Source organism: Bufo bufo, chromosome 5 (assembly GCF_905171765.1).
Source record: "Bufo bufo chromosome 5, aBufBuf1.1, whole genome shotgun sequence".
Lineage (NCBI taxonomy): Eukaryota > Metazoa > Chordata > Amphibia > Anura > Bufonidae > Bufo > Bufo bufo.
The window spans coordinates 174402478-174427172 of record NC_053393.1 but is presented as its reverse complement, the minus strand read 5'-3'; the positions used below and the strand labels follow the sequence as shown (position 1 = coordinate 174427172).

The window sequence follows — 24695 nt, the reverse complement described above, 5'->3', positions numbered from 1 at the left end:
ATGATCTGCTGTCTGCAAACAATAATTTTTTCAGATGTCAAAAGATTTGGATTGACCAATGATCGGCAAATAATGATTTTGTATGGGGATGAGCGATGGCATTAGCGATCACTCCTCCCCATACTGTAGAGGTGATTACTGCATATAAATGCAGCAGTCTCCTCTGCTGACCAGCAGGCGATTGCCGGAAAGGAACACTTCATTCCCGACAATCTTCAGCTGCAACTGCTGGTGTAATACCAACCTTACCCTCCACGCTTACACATTCCAAGACCCCCCTGTCATACCTACACAAATGCAGGTGGGGTGAGCACCGGATCTGAGAGGAGGAGTCATTGAGTGTAGGGAGTGGCATCATGCAGAATTGTAGGAAGCTGCAAGTGGGTCATGCCGTGAAAAGGTGACACATTGCCTGAGCAGAATGTAATGTGCAGAGTGAAAGAGAGGTTAAAAAAGACAATACATAAACCTCTATTTGTGCAGTCAAAATAGTTGCTTTTTGATATATAATTTTTTTTTTTTAGAGAATGTGATCACTATGATGGATCAGATGTCCTTAACCCCTTAAGGACCTCCGCCGTATATGTACAGAGGAGGTCCGGTCCCTAAACATGGCATCCGCTAGCACGTGCATTTTAAATAGCAAAGACCCGCGGCACATGTATGCGATCAGCCATAAGGCTGATTGCATACATTTTCCCCTTAAGATGCCGTGGTCAAATGTGACCACGTCATCTGATCAGTCCGGAAGCGGAAGTTGCGCGCTTCTGTTCCGGTAACATCATTCCCCGGCTGAGGTCGGGGAACCTGTTACATTGCTGAAATAGCCCGAAGCCTCAAGCAGGCTTCGGAGCCTATTTCAGGACTATACCAATACAGGCCACTAGCATTGTATTGTTATATTGCAAATGAAGTGTTCAATTATGGCCATATAGCCATCAATGAACACAATGGACAATCTAATGATTGCCAGTTATTGTCACCCAAGGTGACTTAAAAAAAAGTTTAAAAAAAAAAAAGTAAAAAAAAGTTTTTACAGATATAAAAAAAAATAAAAAACATAAAAGTTCAAATCACCCCCCTTTCCTTAAAATAAAAATACTTAACCAATAAAAAAATAAACATCATGGGCATCGCTGTGTGCGAAATTACTGCCACTACACACACTACAAATTAGCATCACTGAAGAGAACAGATCGTCCCACAAAAAATTAGCCCTCACACAGCCCCGTACACATAACTACAAAAAAAGTTATAGGGGTCAGAATATGGGTATAAAAACTTTTTTTTACCTCAAAGGTTTTAATTTTTTTTCAGCATTAAACGCAAAAAAAATTATACAAGTGTGGTATCGTTGTAACTGTACTGACCTGGAGAATTACGATAACAGGTCAATTTTACCGCATAGTGTACAGTGTAAAAAAAAAACAAAAAAAACCTTTATCAGAATTGCGTTTTTTCCCAATTCTACCCCATTTGGGATTATCTTCCGTTTCCTACTACATGGTATGCAACCGTAAATGGTGCCATTAGAAAGTACAACTTGTCCCACAAAATATAAGCCCTCATAAGGCTATGTGAATAAAAAAGTTAGGACTATGGGAAGACGGGGAGTGAAAAACGAAAACGCAAAAAAGGAAAATCTCAGGGTCCTGAAAGGGGTTAAAGAAGTATTTCCACTTTTTTTTTTTCTGGCCTATTAGAAAGGTACACTTTTTAAATTGTAGTGAGGGTAATCTTCTTACCAGTGGCTGTATTGTGAGTTATCCACTCCTTTCTGGTCCTCATCTGTGTCATGTGACCAGCATCTTATTTGTGGACAGGAAGTCAGTCGCATTCTGCATTCATTCTTACAGCAGCCTAAGGCCCCAGAAGGTCCACATCTGATCCGCATTTTTTTACGGATTGGATGCAGACCCATTAATTTCAATGGGTCTGCAAAAAATGCGGACTGCACACCGTGTGCTATCCACATCCGTATGTCTGTTCTGCAGTCCCACAAAAAAGATCGAATATGTCTTATTCTTGTCCGTTTTGAAGACAAGAATAGGCATTATTACAATGGGTCCACAATAAAAAGCAAATGCAACAAGGACGTCACACTGAAGTCTTTGTTATTTGCGGGCCGCAAAATACGTACAGTCGTGTGAATGCACCCTGAATTGAGAAACTGGGGAGGGCATTATACAAGGGGGGTGTAGCAATTCACAAAATGGGTGGAGTGTTCTCAGTGGTGCACCTATCCTTTCTGCTGACTGAGGCGAAAACTGAAATGACTCCCCCCCCCTAATGCCGAGTTCTAAACCTAACCTTTTCTTCTCTCCAGCCTTACTGTTAAAGGCATACTTGGAAAACATTATGTATAGTGCTACAAACCTACTGGTTAAAGAGGAACTTTCACTAGAATAGAAAATCTAAACTAAGTATACAGACATGGAGAGCGGCGCCCAGGGATCTCCCTGCACTTACTGTTATACCTGGGCGCCGCTCCGTTCTCCCGGTATAGCCTCCGGTATCTTCATATGTTCGGCTCCACCCAGTTGAGCCTGCCAGCGTCTCCTTCGCCCATGCTGTAGCGCTGGCCAATCGCAGCGCTCAGCTCATAGCCTGAGAGGTTTTTTTTCTCTCTGGCTATGAGCTGAGTGCTGCGATTGGCCAGCGCTACAGCATGGGAGAAAGACGCCGGCAGGCTCAACTGGGTGGAGCCGAACATATGAAGATACCGGAGGCTATACCGGGAGAACGGAGCGGCGCCCAGGTATAACAGTAAGTGCAGGGAGATCCCTGGGCGCCGCTCTCCATGTCTGTATTCTTAGTTTAGATTTTCTATTCTAGTGAAAGGTCCTCTTTAATATAGCGATACAGTTGAATATGCAGAGATGAACGCTTCCATAATGAAAGCACTCATTGCCCAAGGTCTTTCCGCTGCCCCCCTCTTGTCCCTACCTGGTGCTGCCTCACCTCGCCTCATTGGCGGCGCACCCCTGAGTGTTCTACAAAGAAGGTGAGGTGATGTATAAAATGGGTGAGGCTCCTTCAAAGGGGTATGTTCACAATGGGCACCACATTCTCCTGCAAGCCAACTTCAAAATGTTGGCAAGTATGCATTAGAAGGACGTTCTGAGAGGAACACTGAGGAAACCATATCAAGTATGTAAACGTAATATCTAGACACAGAACTATTAAAAATGATCAGGTTCCCAAATTTTAAGGTACCTGAAAAGCTAAATTGACACTTCCTGTGGAGTCCCATGGTGGATGACATGATCCTCACAGCCAGTCAGTGTGAGTGCACTGGACACCGATACGTCTATGGAATGCACCTCAGCGTACCTTTTATTTAAGGGGAATTTAATGGATCTATACAATGCTGCCATGTTATTTCCAAACCATTTATAAGCGTCTGAATATGATATTGGGGATATGATAACTCAACATACTCAATATTGTGTCAGCAAACAGTTAATGACAGGAGATTATGATTCCTTCACACCTACCTTACCTGTGTGTATATCATGTACAGGAAAGGTTTGTACTGTCATAGTACTCAGCACCATGGGTTATACCTGTAGTAATGAATCATGTATGCCATCTCCCATTTGGACATAGTGGCCTCTCCTCTGACATATGTCACTCCAATGAAAACTGTCCTTACTAGACTTTCAAGATGCCTAGGTGCCTCTGAGATCACCCAACTGGGATTCCAGATGAAGAGCCTGTGGCGAGAGGGTAGGGTGAATAATTATAGGGCTGCTCTGTTACCCATCTGTTTAGAATTACAGAGAAGTTTTAATCCCCAGCATAACCTTGAGACAATTCAGAACCCACAGATAGATCAAAGCAACAGCTGCCAAATCGATGAAATGGGGAAACCATTGTGTTCAGCTAAAATATGAACTCCAAAGGTTTACACTTATCTGAGACATGGCTGTCTTCTCTGGGATAGTGCCTCACGTCTTAGCAGTTGTTCACATCACGTTTTTATGCCACATTTAAAGGGGTTGTCTCACCTCAGAAAATGGCATTTATCATGTACAGACTTACTAATGTATTGTGATTGTCCATATTGCCTCCTTTGCTGGCTGGATTCATTTTTCCATCATATTATCCAGGGGTTACAACCACTCTCCAATCCAGCAGTGGTGGTCGTGCTTGCACACTATAGGAAAAATGGTGGCCTATGCGTCCTCCAACAGTCCTGGCCATCAAAGAGGCCACCGCTTTTTCCTATAGTGTGCAAGCACGGCCACTGCTGCTGGATTGCAGGGTGGTCTTAACCCCTGGATACGAGCAATATATAATGTGATGGAAAAAATGAATCAAGCCAGCAAAGGAGGCAACATGGACAATCACAATACATTAGTAAGTGCCTTGCCATTTGCCGAACGGAGACAACCCCTTTGACATACGATAGGGGAAAAAAAGGATGTGAAAGCATAGTATACACTACACTCTTCTATCCCCCAGAGTACAGCAAAGAAACGTATACTTTAACAGATGTGTTGTTTTTTTTTGTGTTTTTTAAAAACCTATGGTGACAGATGCCACTGCATGGCATCTGACTGAGGCATCTGTTCAACATATGTACTATACATTAAAAGTGGGACAAAAACGTGATGTGAACACAGCCTTAGGCCTCATGCACACGAACGTTTTCTTTCTTCCGTTTATGGGCCGCTTTTTGCGTTCCCTATACGGAACCATTCATTTCAATGGTTCCGCAAAAAAAAACGGAATGTACTCCGTATGCATTCCGTTTTCGTATTTCCATTTTTCCATTCCGTTGAAAGATAGAACATGTCCTATTATTGCCCGCAAATCACGTTCCGTGGCTCCATTCAAGTCAATGGGTCAGCAAAAAAAATGGAACACATACGGAAATGCATCCGTATCCGTACCGTTTTTGCAGAACCATCTATTGAAAATGTTATGCCCAGCCCAATTTTTTCTATGTAATTACTGTATACTGTATGTGGCATACGGAAAAACGGAACAGAAACGGAAACACAACGGAAACAAAAAACAGAACAACGGTTCCGTGAAAAACGGACTGCAAGATTGAAAAAGCCATACGGTCGTGTGCAATAAGCCTCACAAGTAAATATGCAGAAACCAGAGGTCTTACAATGCAGGTAGACAATGTATACAACCGATATTACTAAATATGGATCTTGGCGTTCAGTTCTGCCGGGGTATGTCATGTAGTTTCATGTTCCACCACAGTAGATTATACAGTGATGTAAATAGGATAGAATTCATATTTCATTTGATGCTAGACATTTAATGTCATCAAGCTGGTCCATGTGCAGCACTTTTATACTGCCCGCAGTTCACATCTCTGGAACATCTGCAGCCAGTTCACCTCCAGCTAAACATTTTCTTTGTGAATATGGTCTTAACTCAGAAGTATATTTGCTCAGTGACTTGTTGTATGTTTTTGTTTCCCATTAAACCTCAGCAAAAGACCAGTTCCACCTTTGGGAATTGGGATATTTTAATGTAATAGACCTATAGTGTTTAGCAAGCTCTGGGACGTTTCTCCAGGGGAGTGTTTTATGTAACACCTGCAATTCTCTGCCATGGTTAGTGGATGTATAACCTTGTGTAGCTCCACCAGACATGTGAATGTAGACTCTTCTTTCTCCCCTAAAAAGGCTTGGCTAAAAAATATATCTATATATAATAATATAATATATAATAAATATATAATAATATAAGAAATATATATATATATATATACACTCACCTAAAGAATTATTAGGAACACCATACTAATACGGTGTTGGACCCCCTTTTGCCTTCAGAACTGCCTTAATTCTACGTGGCATTGATTCAACAAGGTGCTGATAGCATTCTTTAGAAATGTTGGCCCATATTGATAGGATAGCATCTTGCAGTTGATGGAGATTTGAGGGATGCACATCCAGGGCACGAAGCTCCCATTCCACCACATCCCAAAGATGCTCTATTGGGTTGAGATCTGGTGACTGTGGGGGCCATTTTAGTACAGTGAACTCATTTTCATGTTCAAGAAACCAATTTGAAATGATTTGCGCTTTGTGACATGGTGCATTATCCTGCTGGAAGTAGCCATCAGAGGATGGATACATGTTCTCATTCTGTTTACGCCAAATTCGGACTCTACCATTTGAATGTCTCAACAGAAATCGAGACTCATCAGACCAGGCAACATTTTTCCAGTCTTCAACAATCCAATTTTGGTGAGCTCGTGCAAATTGTAGCCTCTTTTTCCTATTTGAGATGAGTGGTACCCGGTGGGGTCTTCTGCTGTTGTAGCCCATCCGCCTCAAGGTTGTGCGTGTTGTGGCTTCACAAATGCTTTGCTGCATACCTCGGTTGTAACGAGTGGTTATTTCAGTCAACGTTGCTCTTCTATCAGCTTGAATCAGTCGGCCCATTCTCCTTTGACCTCTAGCATCCACAAGGTATTTTTGCCCACAGGACTGCCACATACTGGATGTTTTTCCCTTTTCACACCATTCTTTGTAAACCCTAGAAATAGTTGTGCATGAAAATCCCAGTAACTGAGCAGATTGTGAAATACTCAGACCGGCCCGTCTGGCACCAACAACCATGCCACGCTCAAAATTGCTTAAATCACCTTTCTTTCCCATTCTGACATTCAGTTTGGAGTTCAGAAGATTGTCTTGACCAGGACCACACCCCTGAATGCATTGAAGCAACTGCCATGTGATTGGTTGACTAGATAATTGCATTAATGAGAAATAGAACAGGTGTTCCTAATAATTCTTTAGGTGAGTGTGTGTATATATATATATATATATATATATATATATTCTATCCTAAAAAGGCTAGGCTAAAAAATATAAAAAAAAATTGTATGAAGAAAAAAGATGCTTGCAACTATCACAGAATTTCCAATGGGTCAGAAGCATAATCAACCAGCATACTGCCTGGTAGGGTTGATCATGCTGACAGATACCCTTTGTAGACTAATGCAGACAGTATGTTTGCTGATGGATCCACTAGGCAGCCAGCGACCTTGTGAGGTGGCACCATTATATTAAAGAACTATGAATTATGCAATTACCTAATACACCTGCAGTACCCCAGACCTGGAGGTATCTGCAATTGTTTCATATTTTATATGTCATGTATTGTATTTTCATGTTTATATAATTTATTCCAGCAGAGGAGGTCTTGGTTGGTAATGGTTGCTAACCACCCTGTTCCTCCCTTCTTTGAAGGAGTAGGCTGGTCATACTTCTGAACGGATGCAGACGGTTGTATTATTGACCAGATGCAGACGGTTGTATTATTGACCGGATGCAGACGGTTGTATTATTGACCAGATGCAGACGGTTGTATTATTGACCAGATGCAGACGGTTGTATTATTGACCGGATGCAGACGGTTGTATTATTGACCAGATGCAGACGGTTGTATTATTGACTGGATGCATTTTTGCTGATCCCTTGCCAGATCCAGCAAAGACGCAGATGTGAAAGTAGCCTTAAACTGTCGGTAGGCCAAACATTAAGCCTGTATTACAGTGGACAGCTAGATCCACAAGTGCTTACTAGTGCCACTATACCTCCTCATCTGGTGCCAGAGAAACTGCACTTTGTATTTATTGATGCTGGATGTGCCACAAGTTATATTTTGCAGCATGAGACTTTTATACGTTTACTTCTGGCCTGATTCTTCAAACTACACTTTTACTGCAGAGAACCCCAGGGAGCGACGTCCTTAGGGAGTACACCGTGACACAACATCTCATCAGGGCCACTACCACTCCCATCCTCTTCACCAGCTCCTCAGGAGCTCGCTGCAGATCCTTTCACTGAGCCCACCCACAAAATTGGCAGGAGAAGCAAATGACTGATAACTTTTCCTGACCCTTTGTGTGCTATCATCATGCCAACAGGAATAGTTCAGTACTTTGAAATTTAGACATCTTCAGGCCATTTCTTTATTTAACTAAGTAAACTTTAGTATTCATAGTACGAAATGTAGACCAAGAACACTTGATTGGAAGCAGCTCTCCTCGCTTCAAAAACCTGCCTTTTATAAAAAGCAAACCTCCGTACAATAATGCAGACAGTCCCTTAATGTTGAACAAGGTCTCCTTTGGGGAAATGTTCCAAGTAAAAATATTGTAGACCCTGCATCATGTCAGAGAATTTCAGCTGCAACGTGTCTATTATCACCCATTTACATTGCTTATGTGAAATTCTATCTCAAAGGTCAACCATGAAAATCATTTATGCTGTTTTGTTGCTTGGGCATTTTTGTATATGCTTTGTAAGACTACTTTCACATTCAAACTCTATCATGCTTTCTTTACGTTTGTTTTAAGGGTAAAACTTCAAAGCTCAAATGACAAATTTGGACTAAACATAGGGACTGTCCTTCCAACAGAGAGCACTTGGGAGGCATAGATGAAGTCTGCATCTCGTCATTATTCAATATGCTGAATTTAAAGGAAACCTGTCACCTGAATTTTAGGTATAGAGCTGAGGACATGGGTTGCTAGATGGCCGCTAGCACATCCGCAATACCCAGTCCCCATAGCTCTGTGTGCTTTTATTGTGTCAAAAACTATTTTATAGATATGTAAATGAACCTTAGATGAGTCCTGTCTCCTCCATGCTTGAGAGATGAGTCAAGCGTTCTCTGACTCTGAGCCCAGCCACCCCCACTGTGAAGGAGCCCAGCACCGCCCGAATCTTCCGAATCTCCTCCTTGCTCCCCGACGTCACAAAGCTAGAGCGTCGTAATCTCGTGATGCGCGAGCTAGCGCATGCACAGTTTGTTCCCTGAGGCTGATGCCAGCACAGGGAAGGAACACTATGCCGACACTGCGCATGCGCTATCTCGCGCATCGCGAGATTACGGCGCTCTAGCTTTGTGACGTCGGGGAGCAAGGAGGAGATTCAGAAGATGTGGGGCGGTGCTGGGCTCCTTCACAGTGGGCAGTGCTGGGCTCCGGAAACGTTAGTAACAGCTCCTTGGGCTTCTTACTTGCCTAATTTACATATATATATATATATATATATATAAGCGTTTTTTTGACACAATAAAAGCACACAGAGCTATGGGGACTGGATATTGCGGATGTGCTAGCGGCGATCTAGCAGCCCATTTCCTCAGCTCTATACCCAAAATCCAGGTGACAGGTTCCCTTTAAACGGTTTTTCCAGGATTCATATATTGATGACCTATCCTCAGGATAGGTCATCAATATCTGATTGGTAGGGGTCTAACTCCCAGCACCCGCGTCCATCAGCTGTTTGAGGAGGCTGTGGTGCTCCAGTGAACGCTGCAGTCTCCTTATAGCTAAGTACAACACTATACATTGTATATCATCATTTGTATGGGACTACTAACCTATGTAACTGATGAACGTGACGTCACTGGCCTAGGATGAGGCCGTAAGGCTCACTAGAGCTGATCTGTGGGGGTGTTAGAAGTCGGAACCCCACCAATCAGATATTAGACATTGATGACCTACCCTGAGGATAGGTCATCAGTATGGGAATCCAGGAAAATGCCATTAACATTTAATATCTGGCTATATAATATATCTATATAGGTTCTCTCATCTTTGCTGAAGGTAATTCTATTCTACCCATTATCTATTTTCAAAATAAAATATACTAATACAATACTGTAAATGACTACTTACCATATAAATATAATACAATAACATTATATAATTGCCATTTCTACTGGTCCGGTAGGTGTCAGAGCCATAACATGAATGTATACCATATCAGCCAGGTAGAAGACATTGCAGGTGTCTACCAGCCCCACATAGCAAGTATCACTAAATAAGTGGTTTCTGCTTGAAAGCATTTCTGGATGGCACTTGTCCTTGAAGTTCTCCGCTGCATGTCATGCGGGTCAGTGCAAGACAAAACAATTAAACAGCTCTCGAATGTGGCTTCAAACATGTGCTCGCAGTTAGCAAATCTTCTGGGACCAAGGTGCTAAGTGAAACAGCCGTTGAATAGAAGAAGCAGGTGTCAGCGGCAATATCTGTGTCCCAAGCATAGTCCTTTTTGAAGGCAAGTTTTTTTTTATTGAAAAATTTCATACAAAACCAAATGACATCACATGGAGCAGTCGTGCTATCACCACAACTCCCAATCTTTGGGAGCCGTCATACCTGGTGTGTTGCACCAACTTTTTTTTTTACAATGCCCCATTTTCAGATGCCAAAGTATCCCCTTAACAGAGTTAGCTACAGCAGCCAATATGATGCCTAGGCCAAGTGCCTCCATAGCAGTCCCCATAACAGAGCCACTGATAAGAAGCTCAGAATGCTGCATGTTATTTGAAAGGGAATCTGTCACCAGTGACCTTCCTATCCAGCTGCTTGCATTAATATTCAGTTTTTCTTTTGTTGATCTGAGGCTCCATTCCCAAGTTACAGATGTAGTAGAGTTAACACTCATGCTTTATGAGACGTGTTATCTAAACTAAATGCGTTAAACAAACACCTTCAATTGCTTTTCAATGGCTTTTGTCTCAAGATAACGCGATGAGTTAAGAAATTTGCGTTAAGAGCTTGAGTGCTAACCCTGCTACATCTGTATATATATTTTTTAAAATATGCAAATTAGGTCTTTGGTGCAGTGAGGGTGTCACCATTGCTCTCCACTCCTTTCTATGGCTAGCCCCTCCCTTACTGCTTGGCCCTGTCAATCAAAGCAGCCAGAAAGGAGCAGCGCTTGGGGGCAACAAGAGCAATGGTGACACCGTCCTTCCACCAAACGCCTAATTTGCATATTAGGAAATATCATAACTGAGGATCAGAGCCTCGGATCAAGAAAAGAAAAAGAGCATTCTGATCGGGTGAATCACAGCTATGTGTCTATGCAAACAGTTTGATAGAGAGGTCACTGCTGACAGTTTCCCTTTAAGTTTACCCCTGCTATAGTCCTTCTTTACCAGTCACTTGAGGTGGAGGCAGGCAAAGGCACAATTCCTTACAAGTCCTATATGTAACATTACAGCCCATAAACTGACAATGTAAGTGGTGATTTCTTACAGCAGACACCATTGATACATACCTCCTAATGGATTTAAATGGCATCTGCAATATTTTCATAACCTTTAAACACTGAACAAGCTTTCCATCGAATGTCTCTTTTAAGTAGTAAATTTAGAAGCAGACGTGATTGGAAAACTAAGACTGAAAGGAAGTATGACTTCTCAAGGAATAGACGTTCTGTGCTTTGAAGCTGTTAATCCACACCCTTAGCTAGAATATCTGCATTGATAACATGAGCAAGCCTGGCCTCCAGTCATCACACTGACATATCCAAGGGGATATAGAATATGACTAAGTGCTACTGTATCTTGACTTCGGGACGAGCATACAAATGCTTGTTAGTTCATAAACCCTTCTCTTAAGATGTCTCCTCTATCACAAGTGATGAGCTACATGTAGGTTTCTTCCAGACAAAACATGCCTTTGTTCTTTGTATCAGCAGTGATCTACTTTTAGAGAGAACTTGAGATGGAAATGTGCCTTTCATCTTTCACTTCTTGTCATCTTCAAGAAGCACCAGATCTTATAATAAACAAGTAAGCAGCTCCTTCCCCGAGACAAAGCGCAAAACCTCCCATCACCATAGACAGCGCAATGCTTTGGATGATATTGTATCCCCAGCAAATGTCTACTGATAAGTTGTGTGATAACAAGACACCATCCAAAGTGAGATCATCTCAACGTAAAGTCATCGCTGATAGTGTTGGCAAGCAAGTGTGCATTATGTCATCCACTTATCATCATAGCAAATCTGTGTCTGGACACAGGCAGAAAATAGGAGGACGACTTTATATAACACTGCATAAGGCGAAGATAAGATCTAGCAGAAACATGTCAGGAAAGGCTAAAATCAATCATCATAAACCTAAAGGAGTGGGGCTAAGCTTGAGTTCTATATACATCCCATAAACAAGTATGACCTATGCTTTTGGAAAAGCAGACCCTTAACCTCCCTGGCGGTACAATGTCTTCATTAATTTTGTACCTTGAGCGGTACAATCTTCCGGAGCTGCAGCCGGAAGTTCGCGCTGCGCTCCGGAAATGCGGATGCAGACAGAACACTGTGTGCTGTCCACATCCATCCCTGCGCCGTTCAAATTAACTCATGTTAATCCCGAGTGTGGCTCGGGGTTACCGCTGCCTGCAGTGCAATGCCACCCCGAGCCACACTCAGGATTACCGCTAAAGGAGGTTAAAGGGGCATTCCAGTTATAACAAATTATTCCCTACCCACAGGATGAACTAGCTTGTACGGAGCACTGTACTCGACTATCTCTAGTGCTCCTATCGAAATGAATTGAGCTGCAGCACACATTTCTGACCAGCCGGTCTATCCATTTCCACAGGGTATGAGGCCCCGTTCCCCTGATCGTGGGGGGTCCCAGAGGTAGGACCCCCACTAAACTGTTATAACAGGAATACCCCTTTAAAGCTAGTTCATATCTGCAGTCAAATTCCGTATTCGGTTCCAGCATACTGGATTTTCTGCATCTGGCATATGGCAGACACTACCAGCACCCGATGAATCCCATTCACTATGATAAACTCTGTCATGTTTCCAGCATGAATACCGGGCAAAAGCATATGCATATTGCCAGAATATGCAGCACAGGCTCCTGCCAGAACCTCCTCTGCAGATGTGAACCTAACCTGAGGTGGTATCACACATACTGTAGGGCAGCATGAAATAAAGTTCTGTGCCAGAAGAAAAGTTGCAAATGTCTGTGCAGGTCCCATTTTGTGCAACATTTGTGACTTTTCTTAACTTTTTCTGACACCCTCTCCAGTTTTGTAAAAAGTGGCAGTAGAGGGCTGGCCATGGGGGAACTCCAAGGCACAACACATTGAACAATATGTCTGCCAGAAAACTGTCACACATTACACCAATAATGTATACCAGCTCCTTGCTAGCATAGATATCGTTTTCTGCTCCACCGACCTCCCTAGAACGTGTCAAAATTATTTACAGGCCTGTTAATAATTTGGCCGCATCATATATTAGCGTATACTGTACATCTTTAGTAAGACTCATACATTTCCCCTCATAGTGCTCTTATTTTTGCAATTTCTTTCTTTCAGTTTTTTTTTATTGTGCCACTTATTTCTCACTGGTCTTTGGTCCAGGGCTTATTTCTTGAAAATGCCACATGCTCCAGGTATGCTATTTTTATCAGGCATTTTCCTATAGACATTTCGATAGGAAAAAAAATTACCTAAAATAAACAAAAAGGCCACAGAAAATACAACTTTGTAAAAAAAAACATGTGAATTTCCTGGCATTTTTTTTACAAAGCCCACATATTTGCCCCCAAAAATTGCATGTGAAATAAGCCATATTCTAATTTCAGACAATAAATTGAACTGTAGATTTTTGGTGAACTTGATAAAAAAAACAAAAAAAAACATCTGGACCTATGTCATAGGGTCTATAATAAAATTTCCTACTATTTTTTTTTTCTTTTCTTTTTTTAAATCCCCTATTCCCCTAGTAGTACTACACTGGGCTGCATATTCTAGTGGTTAATGTGAAGGGAGGACGTTATTGCCTGTTATAGGGCTCCTACCTACCATATGCCATTTTAATACTGGTTTCTTATTATGTGGAAGAAGGACCATTGAGCTGTCTCAGGCACCACGGCCCTGTTGTAATTACTTCTTTTGCACCCCTTATAGCTACGTCCCTAGACTTTTCAGACATACCATATACATTCCTATTTATGGTATCTTACATTGCCACACACAGAGAAATTGTAAAGGTGCATGGTCTGACCTCTGTCGTGATTAGGTCAGAGCTCTAGGCACAGTCAGTCAGACATGTTTCTGCACAGCCTATAGCTTGTAGGCTGTGTATTTGGAACTTATATTAGTAGAGTACTTGGAAGTAATCTAACTGACAGGAAGTAGCTTCTTCTTGTCTCAGAAACCCGAGGCAGAAGACGTCTGGAGAACAAATGGCTGGGCTTACAGAAGAGAGACTGCACGCAGTTACTACACAAAGGATTCAGGAGCACCGTGATGTTTTATTCATTGCCTGGAGGTATACAGGTGCCTAAAGAATAAATCTGTAGAACTCCTTCACTTATAAGCACCAAATGTTATAATGAAGTAGTGTGTGAAGGTTCTGCTGATTTACTGTTAGGAGCTGACACTATCTGGAGTAATATTATAAATTACAATGAACTGTGTAATATTTCAAATCTGTTGATCAGCTTCAAAAGAGAATAAGAGTGAGTCAAAATGCAGGCAAAAGCAGTGAGGCTGGCGAGAACGCCGATATTTTTGGTTTCTGCATTTTTTAGGCATGGTTGTATGTCGTACATTAAACCAGCTGTATTACAACCAGTGCCCCACGACAAAATAGAGGCTGTTGTGAAGGCTAATGGAGGCTAATCTGCAGCAGCGAGAGACAAACCTGCAGCAACGCAAGGCTAATAAGCAGCAGCAGGAGACTAACCAGTTGCTGCTACAACACAGCAGACCCCGAGCATCCACGATGCCTGGAAAGCAGTCCGTGCCGCGATTCCTAAGATGACCCCCGCAGACGACATCGAAACCTACCTGGTGATGTACTAGAAAGTGGCCATCAGGGAAAAGCTACCCCGTGACCAGTGGGCTGAGGTCGTCGCTCCATTCCTGGCATCGAATTCCCAGCGGGTGTATTTCGACTTGCCGGACGATCAAGCGGCCGACTACTAGAAAGTCAAGGGTGAGATTCTGGCAAGACTGGGGGTGAATGTGTTGGTCCGGGCCCAGCGGGTGCATCAGTGGGGGTTCAACCCGGCTAAGCCTGCAAGACCCCAGTATTATAACTTACTTCACCTCTTGCAAAAATGGCTACAGCCTGATGTGCTGAGTCCCACTGCTATGCTGGATCATCTGTTAGCCGATATGTTCTGGAGGGCTTTTGCCATACCCTTTCCAGCACTGGATCGGTCAGGTGTCTCATGGAAATGCCCTTGAGATGGTGGACTTGGTGGAACGCTATGAAACTACCAGGAATCTAAAGGAGGGTTCTGTGGGAGGGGGGTTGGCAAACCCTGGAAATCTCCACCCCAGGCTCGGAGATTTGAGCCGATAAAACCCACCCGGGATGTACCCATGGCAGACCTGGCTCCGATAGTTTGCTGGTGGTGTCAGTATCCTGGCCATGTATGGGCTGACTGTCCCCATCAGGTTGAGCCCATGGAAACTAACTATGGCTACCGTCAGTCGCTATATACCAGGAGGCTGTGTGCAACAGGTACCCCAGAGTCTCTAGATCACTTGTGCCAGGTGGTAGTGGGAGACACTCCAGCGGAGGCTCTGCTGGACTCAGGGAGTCTGGTGACCCTAGTAAGGGCTACCCTGGTGCGGTCCACTGAGTATACTGGCCGGAAAGTTGGGGTGATGTGCATCCACGGAGACTTAAAAGACTACCCCACCGCGCTGGTGTCTCTAACTACGGTGGCCAAATTTACATTATGAACTCAATAGGGAGAGACCTCCCGGGCTTCCCCGCACTGTGACCTGCTATGAGAGTGACTGATACCCATGAGACAGGGGTAACCCTAGAAGAGTGGCCCGGCTCAGGGGGGAGACCAGAACATTGGTAACCTGAGACCGAAGGGCCAGCGGTAGGGGTGACCCCCACTTCGGTGGAAGAGCGGGAGACAACCCCACTGTCACGGCTGAGGATGGGGAAAACCCTCAGCCGTGCAATGCCACGAGATGTTAGTGGCTGCTCGGCCAGGACAACAGAATAAGGGAGCAGGTCACCTCCTAATGCATCCCTAATCTGACCCTAACTCCTAGCTGCATGAGCCGACCTTGAAGGTAGGAGGGCTCATGCTCAGGAACCTCGGATCCCTACTCACCCTCCGCCGATCCCTGAACTAGGAGCTGGATAGACCACCTGTTCCTCCTGGATGCGGAGAAACAGGAGTCTAAACTGGCAATGGCAGGTAAATGCAACCACATGCACATTGCAGCAAGCTGCCCAGCACCAGCTCAGGCTGCCAAACTGCAATACAACCACATGTTGCCAGCGGCAACCACAAGTGAGGCAACATACTAGCGGCCCTCACCTGTGGCTGAAAATAAAACCAAACTGCAGGCAACAGCATGCGGATCCTGAGTCACGACCATGGTCGTGACACCCACTAAGTGTGATGGTGGGAGACGTGGAGAACTTGCTGCAGGGTCCTGAATTGGCAGACCCCAATGTCTCCAGGGAAAATTTTGGTACTGCCCAACGTCGGGACCCAACCCTATCTCGAGCCTGGGAAAATGTGTTAATAGTAGATGGTGAACCACAAAAACCTGGGGCAGAGTCAGTGTTTCCCCGTTTTGTGGTACATCAGGATATGTTGTATCGGGTAAACTATGGGGTGAGTCTATTGCACAGTTGGTGGTCCCCAAGGATCATCGCAAGCTTGTGTTAGATCTAGCCCACCAACACATTCTCGGGGGTTACCTGGGGCTGCAGAAAACTCAGGATCGTATTCTACAGCGGTTTTACTGGCCCAGCACATTCAAAGAAGTGGAAGAGTTTTGTAAGTCTTGCCCGACTTGCCAGATAACTAGCCCCCAGCCACATTTCCGTAGTCCCCTAGTACCTCTCCCGATTATCGAAGTACCGTTTGACCAAATAGCTATGGACCTCATAGGTTCAGTACCGAAGGGCATCAACACATCTTAGTCATTCTAGACTATGCCACTCGGTACCCGGAGGCGTTGCCACTGCGACATACCTCGGCCAAACTCATAGCTAAGGAGTTAATGGAGATGTTTTCCCAAGTAGGACTACCTAAAGAGGTTCTGACTGACCAAGGGACCCCTTTTATGTCCAGGGTGATGAGGGAACTCTGTAAGTTGCTGCACATAAAACAGCTACGGACGTCCGTTTACCATCAGCAAATGAACGGTCTGGTAGAAAGTTTTAACCAAACATTAAAAAATATGTTGAAAAGGGTGGTGGCTAAAGATGGGAAGGACTGGGACCTCCTTCTGCCCTATCTCATGTTCACAGTGCGAGAGGTACCCCAGGCCTCTACTTGGTTCTCGTCCTTCGAACTGCTATATGGCAGACACCCTCGCGGTCTCTTGCACGTGGGCAAAGAGGCGTGGGAACAACAACCCACTCCACATAAAAGTGTCATTGAGTACGTTACCCAGATGCAAGATCGGATAGAGACAGTGTTGCCTCTTGTTAGGGAGCATATGGAGGCCGCTCAGCGAGCCTAGAGTCTGGTCTATAATCGGCAGGCTCAGGTCCAGATCTTTAACCCGGGTGATCGGGTTTTGGTTCTGGTTCCGACTGTGGACAGTAAGTTCCTGGCTAGGTGGCAGGGGGCCAACGAGGTACTCGAGAAAATTGGAGATGTAAACTACAAGGTACACCAGCCAGAGCTGCGAAAGCCGGAGCAGGTTTACCATGTGAATTTACTCAAACCATGGAAAGATAGTGAAACCTGTACAGAAGACAGCCCACAGCAGGGTTTTCTGGGAGAACAGGTACCGACTCCTCTGTCTGATGCAAGAGAAGCGGCTGCCACAGTAAAAATTGCTGACAGCCTCTAAACAGACTCAGAAGGCCAGGGAGTTAATTATTTGGAACACAGATGTGTTCTCGGAACTCCCTGCACGCACTTCCATAATCCAGCATGACATTGTCACTGAGCATCAGGCAAAAATCTGATTAAAACCATACCGGGTACCCGAGGCTCAGCGACAAGCCATATCAGAGGAGGTGCAGCTAATGTTGCAGCTAGACGTCATTGAGGAGTCAAAAAGTGAGTGGGCCAGTCCTATTGTATTGATACCAGAGCAGAACGGGACGTTGCGGTTTTGTAACGACTTTCGAAAACTTAACGAGGTTTCCAAATTCGATAGTTATCCCATGCCCCAGGTGGATAAGCTCATCGAGAGGTTAGAACAAGCCCGGTTTTTTCTGTTTTGGACCTTTATGAAAGGGTATTGGCAGCTGCCCTTAGCGGAGGCTGCCAAAGAAAAAACTGCCTTTATCACGCCTGAGGGGCTGTATCAATATAAGGTCTTACCCTTTGGTCTGCATGGCGCCCCCGCCACTTTTCAGCGACTAATCGACATGGACTATATTGTCATCCACAGTACCGACTGGGAAAGTTACCTACCCAAAGTGCAGGATGTAGTGGACTCCCTTCGGAAAGCTAGCCTAATCGCCAACCCCAAAAAATGTGCGATAGGGTTAGAAGAGACTAAGTACCTGGGGTATGTCATTGGGCGCGGAGTCATCAAACCCCAAGTGAACAAAATAGAGGCAATACGGAATTGGCCCCGACCTGTCACCACTAGGCAAATAAAGTCATTCCTGGGAATGGTGGGCTATTACATGAGGTTTGTTCCCCACTTTGCTACTCTGAGAGAGACTCATTCTCACTCACAATTATTTCCTATGTAACGGTACCTTTTATCAGCAGATGAAAGGTACCGCTATGGGGACTCCTTGTGCACCGACTTTTGCAAATTTACTTTTGGGGTGGTGGGAGGACACTATTGTTTTTTCGGATACACTTGCACATTTCACTAGTCACATTTTATTTTGGGGTAGATTTATTGATGATGTTTTGTTATTTTGGGAGGGTGAAAAACAGGATTTTATTGATTTTGTTAATACATTGAATCAAAATCAGATAGGGATGCATTTTACCTTCGAAATCCACCCAAGTAAAATCTGTTTTCTGGATCTACTGATCCAGAAGGGAGAGGACAGTCAGATATTAACGGAGATTTATCGTAAGCCAACCTCGACGAACAGTCTCCTCCACTGGACGAGTTGACACCCAACAGCATTGAAGAAAGGAATACCGGTGGGACAGTATTTAAGAGCAAGGAGAAACTGTACTACAGAAGAGACCTTTAAAAAGGAGGCGGATGAGCTATTTAAACGATTTAAAGCAAGAGGTTACCCGCGAAAATGTCTAAAAAGAGCGTTCAACCGCGCCAAAAACGCGAATAGAGAGGATTTAATATCTAAAAAGTACAGAAAAGACCCGATACAGGATGTGAAAAGGATAAGATGCATTGGTACCTATGATTGTAACAACCAACAGATAATGACAATTCTAAAAAAACATTGGAAGATACTTACCAGCGATGAAGAACTGAGCACGGTCCTGTCGACATACCCGAGTGTTACATATAGAAGGGGACAAAGTCTTAGGGATAAGCTTGTCCATAGTTTTCTTCCCAAAAGAGAAACAAGTAAAAATTGGTTAAAATCCATCATTTTGGGTTCCTTTCCGTGTGGCAATTTCACATTGTGCAAATATGTACCTAGAGTGAAGAAATTCAAAAATCCAATAGATGGACATGAATACATGATAAGGGAATTTTTTAATTGCCGCAGCAATAATATGTGGGCAAAACCACACAGGAATTAAGACGGAGGATATCAGGCCATATCAGCGCTATCAACACAGAAAAAGACACGTCACTTTATAGGCATATTACGTATGCCCACTGTGGTAATTTTAAAGTCCTAAAATTTTGGGGACTGACCAAGATTAATTTGGGACCAAGGAGTGGCAATTTAGATCAGAAGCTACTGCAGGAAGAAGCTAAATGGATACATAGATTACAGACCCTGAGTCCAAAAGGCCTCAATGAAGGCTTCTCCTATACGGCCTTCATTTAACATAAAATAAGCATAATTAACGAAAGAAAATCACTATTGTTACAAGACTAGACAATAAGGGATGATAGTAGACCTTCTTATATCTGCGAGGAAAGTACCCCCCATCCGGCACATTATCAGCCTAATAATAGTGCATATATAATTTCTGTGCAATTTTGTTTCTAAATCTCACAGACTTCATAACCCATGCCCTATTAAGTAGAATGGGCCCTATAAGTAGCACGCAGGTAGCAGTGTTTGGGAAATTACTAGCCACCCTTCCAAAAAGTCAATCAGCCCAATGCTGATCTGGCTAATATTTTACTTGCCACAGAATTGCTGACCCAATGGCAACAAAAAGCAATATAGGATTAGGTGAATCGCTGAAAGATTGTAATGTATATATCTCTGTGATTAAAATGATAATAGAATCTACAGTAATCTCTGCATAGTAACATGGGATTGGCAGTAGGATGGATTAATATATCTTGATGAGAGTTATTAAAGTATTACTCATAATAAAAAAAAAAAGTACTGTGGAACCTGGTGACTGACCGTAGATTTTACTGTTAGCGATTCAATATTACGATGTACACCAGATGAACGGCAGAGTGTATGGGATGAACTAGATGACTGGCGGTGAATGAATGACAGTTCACGTCATGTGGATGGGAGGAAACAACAACACCTGACCTACCTGCGACGGGTCAAACAGCAACGAGTGCAGAGTATATGCGTAAGATGACGCGCTCGTATTTGATAGGGTAAGAAGTATGTGAGTAAAGGGCAGCAGAGCACTCATAGGGCACAGACGTGAGATGGGCGGGAACTAGTGGCATACAAATAGAGGTCACAAAGAGCGCGCGCACGCCTATACCCCACTTCCCCTGACGAAGCCACGCAAGTGCCGAAACATGTCGGGAGGGGTGTATTAGTCTAGCGCCTATGTTTTAGACAGTGGTCAGTGAGAGATACTTAGGAGTATTAGGAGCGGCTACGATCAGGTTAAGACAGTGAGCATGATGGAGGACAAGTAGTCAGCTTATCCAATATTGAGTTAATATCAATCCTCATAGAGGACAGAGTCAGCAGGAGCCAGTAGGAGATAAGCACACCCATGATAGGTACAAATACATCAAATAAGGGCTGTATTGGATAAGTTCCGTGAGTTGCTATTAGCAACCATCAGCAGACAAGAGTTAAATTTGATATCTCACTGTACCGTGATAATTTTAATATTAAGGGTACTTTCACACTAGCGTTTTTCTTTTCCGGCGCTGAGTTCCGTCCTAGGGGCTCAAATCCGGAAAAGAACTGATCAGTTTTATCCTAATGCATTCTGAATGGAGAGTAATCCGTTCAGGATGCATCAGGATGTCTTCAGTTCAGTCTTTTTGACTGATCAGGCTTTTCAGAAAACCGTAGCATGTTGTATTTTTACCTCCGGCCAAAAATCCTGAACACTTTGACTGAACGCCGGATCCGGTCTTTTTCCCATTGATTTGCATTAACGCCGTATCCGGCGCCGTGTGTTCAGTCAAACCGGATCCGGGTTTTGCATGTTAAACCCGAAAAAAGTGATCAGGATTCAAATGTAATCCGTTTTCACACGTTTTTCGGATCCGGCGGGCAGTTCCGGTGTCGGAATTGAACGCCGGATTTAAACAACACTAGTGTGAAAGTAGCCTAAGAGTTTCCTTATTGAGTGTATATTTTAAATGGACTAAATAAAGACATAATAATTTTATTATTAGTTGGAGACCCCTAAAGGGATTTTTGGTCTAACAGACCGCATAGCATATTCCATGTCATTATTACCTTTTCCAGGATAATTTGTCTCACTTCAGCAAATGGTATTTATCATGTAGAGAAAGTTTATATAAGGCAATTACTAATGTACTGATGTGATTACTCATATTGCTTCCTTTGCTGGCTGGATTTATTTTTCCATGGCATGATACAGTATACTGCTCTTTTCCAGGGGTTAGGACCACCGCTGCAAGAGAGACACGAGGTGGCTGGAGAGGACAGTGCTTTTTCCTGTAGTGTGCAAGCACAGCCACCGCTGCTGGATTACAGGTTGATCATAACCCCTGTATACAAGCAGTGTATAATGTGATGGAAAAATGAATCAAGCCAGCAAAGAAAGCAATATGGACAATCACAGTACATTAGTATTAACTTTGTCTACATGATAAATGCCATTTGTTGAAGTCATTAAGCCAGCCAAGTTGCCCATCGGGTTCGTTCATGCACACTATCCCACCAGCAACCGGGGAGACTAAACAAGCTGGTTAAAAATAGAAAGTGATCAGACAAATTAAGCCGATCAAGCTATACACATGCAGTTTCCGCTGACCATGGGCAAAATTTTTCAACCTGGCCAATTAAGATTGTCCATGTTAACGATGGTTGAGAAATTTTAGCTCATGTTTATGGCACCCTAAAGGGGTTTTCTGAGTGTTTAATACTGATGATATATTCTCAGGATAGGTAATCAGTATCTCATCAGTGGGGGGTCCGACTCCAGGCACCCTTGCCAATCAGCTGTTTGAAGAGGCCATCACACTCCAGTGAGCACCGGGGCCTCATCCTTGGCCTGTGACATTACATTCATGCATCCTGTGGCCTAGGAACAGCTCAGTCCCATTCCAGTGAATAGGGCTAAGCTGCGATACCAAGGACAGCCGTAGTGCTTGTTAAGTTGCGAGGAGGCCACAGCTCTCAACAGGGTGCCACGGCTTCTTCAAACAGCTGATCATTGGGGGTGTTGGGTGCTGTACTGATCGGATATTGATGACCTACCCTGAGAAAAACCCATTAAAGCCTTTCAATACTTCAATAACACGCCAGTGGTGGTCATCTACTTTTATAGACTGATCCTAATTACAGTGCTGAGCTCCAATTCCTCAATACAAGTGGCTACGTTGGAAATGTGTGTCTGGTAATTAGGGCACATTCTTGTGTAATGTGAAATGGTGCAGCTTTGAACCACATGAAACTGATTTCCTAGCTGCCACTTTCATGTTTGTTTTCTTGGGATGGTTTCCTCTTGAAAACAATGGACCTTTTCATTTTATGGCATTAAAAGACTGTTGCTTGTTTGCATGAATACAGGTTAGCGCAGTCTTATTTGAAGCTACAAATTATGTCTGCTCGTTCATGGACATGGTCAGGCTGTATTCAGTACTGTAGACATGAAGGAAACATCACATGAGGCCGAAAATGCCACCACATTTGCTGATTTCTTTCATCAATAAATTGCCTTACATTCAATAATGGATTATACCGCTTTAGGTTTAGTATATGAAGTGAAGTTCCACCTCCCCATTGCTTCCTAGAATCTGTCATCAAGCTGCTGTTGATGGATCTGTTGTTCATTTTATATGTCTGTTCTATTATAAATGATATTTATTCCTTTGATCACAGACAAATTATTGTGAATGGGCTGTCGAACATCAAGCCATGACAGATTATTGAATATTGAAGTTGGCCATACACATTAGATAGCTGTTGGCTCTTTCAGTTGACAGCTATTTATCGTGATGACCATTCCATACACATGCATGGTTAGGACAGCCGAGCATGGATGTGTCCAGAATGGAGAGAGAGGAGGAAGCCACTGCCAGACACCTCTGGCAATAGGACTGAGTAGTTGAAATCCATCTACCTGATCCTTACCCCTCTCTCCCATTCCTGCAGGCCAACCAGCTCCCCTCTTCTGGTTCTGGACACACGCATACTTGGCAGGGGTGGGACAGAGTATTTGGTCAATATCTTATATGTATAAGGCCATCCTTAAACAAACCCAAGAAACTAGTTCCAATGGTTAAAAAGTAATAGATAATAATTCTTTATAGATATCAGAATTTATGACTTAACCAATGGGCAAGATTTATTATATGCCCTGCAGCAGCTGCAAAATTTTATGCAAGCTCAGTTTTATGCAAAAGTTTATGAATTTCTGCCCCTTCTTCACCACACTCACTACTTTTGTTAAGAGTGGGCGGGGCATGGGCAGGAAGGGGTTGGGCCTAAGTTGCCTGACACATCTACCATTACTTGTGCGACTTTTCTGGTGCCTGAAACCAACACCAGCTACTAACTAGCATAGCTTTAAGGTTCTGGCACAGAGAGCAGCCGAGCTACGTCACAAGCCCCTCTTAATAATTTTGGCACATCTTATGCTGTCGCACTCAAGATCAAGACTGGCTTTAGAAACGCCAGTCCTGATAAGTCTCCCCCAAAGTTTATTCGATTTTATCTTCACTTCAATCACCATCACATTATAGCAGCTACTTACATTAGACATATTCCCACATGTCCTGACACAGATTTTGCTTATTAATTATGCATCATTCCAATGGGTTGATGCAATAGTTTGAAGAACTGCTTGTGGAAATGTAACTTTACAGAAATGGATATTTATTGCATGATTCACTGAAACCATCTCCCTTGTATTTTCTCAGGTGACGGCTCCAATATACTATTAAGTGACAGTAGGTTGCATCCCAGATCCCTGGAGAAAACGGCATGGAGGACTTACAAAGAGTCACAGTGTCACCATATGCTGAAACACTTGCACAATGGAGCCCGAGTCACAGTGCAGATGCCTCCACACATCGAGGGACAATGGGTTTCTACAGGGTAAAGACATTAATCTCATTGACCTTTTTTTTTTTGTCCATTACAAAATAGATCAGATAAGATAAAACCTCTCAGGTCTTGGTCAATCTATAGTAATACTCCCAACATGGTATACAGCTATTACTCATAGTAGTCATAGATTGCTATGATCAGCACATGAAAACTCTTGCATTTTTTGGAACCAAAAATTCTGGTTAACTTAGGACACCTTCACACACACTATTTTTCAGTGTTTAAATAGTTGTAAACATTTTTGTGACATGTTTAACATGTTTACAGTTTTTTCTGCAGTTTTTAAAGTCCTATACAGAGGTCTATGAGAAAAATACCAGAAAAAACACAATTCCCAGAGCATTCTGTGTGAGTCTTTAAAAA

At 43.4% G+C, this 24695-nt stretch overlaps 1 protein-coding gene across 2 annotated transcripts in view; it reads left to right on the top strand.

The window, feature by feature from the left end:
- Window positions 1-24695, top strand: part of APCDD1 (APC down-regulated 1) — a 142093-nt gene that overhangs the window by 96821 nt on the left and 20577 nt on the right. For both annotated transcript variants that reach the window (XM_040432205.1, XM_040432204.1), the window contains exon 2: window positions 24143-24320. In XM_040432205.1, the coding sequence (XP_040288139.1) occupies window positions 24241-24320 (80 nt within the window). In that variant the 5' untranslated portion in view covers window positions 24143-24240. The remainder of the gene's footprint in view (window positions 1-24142; window positions 24321-24695) is intronic.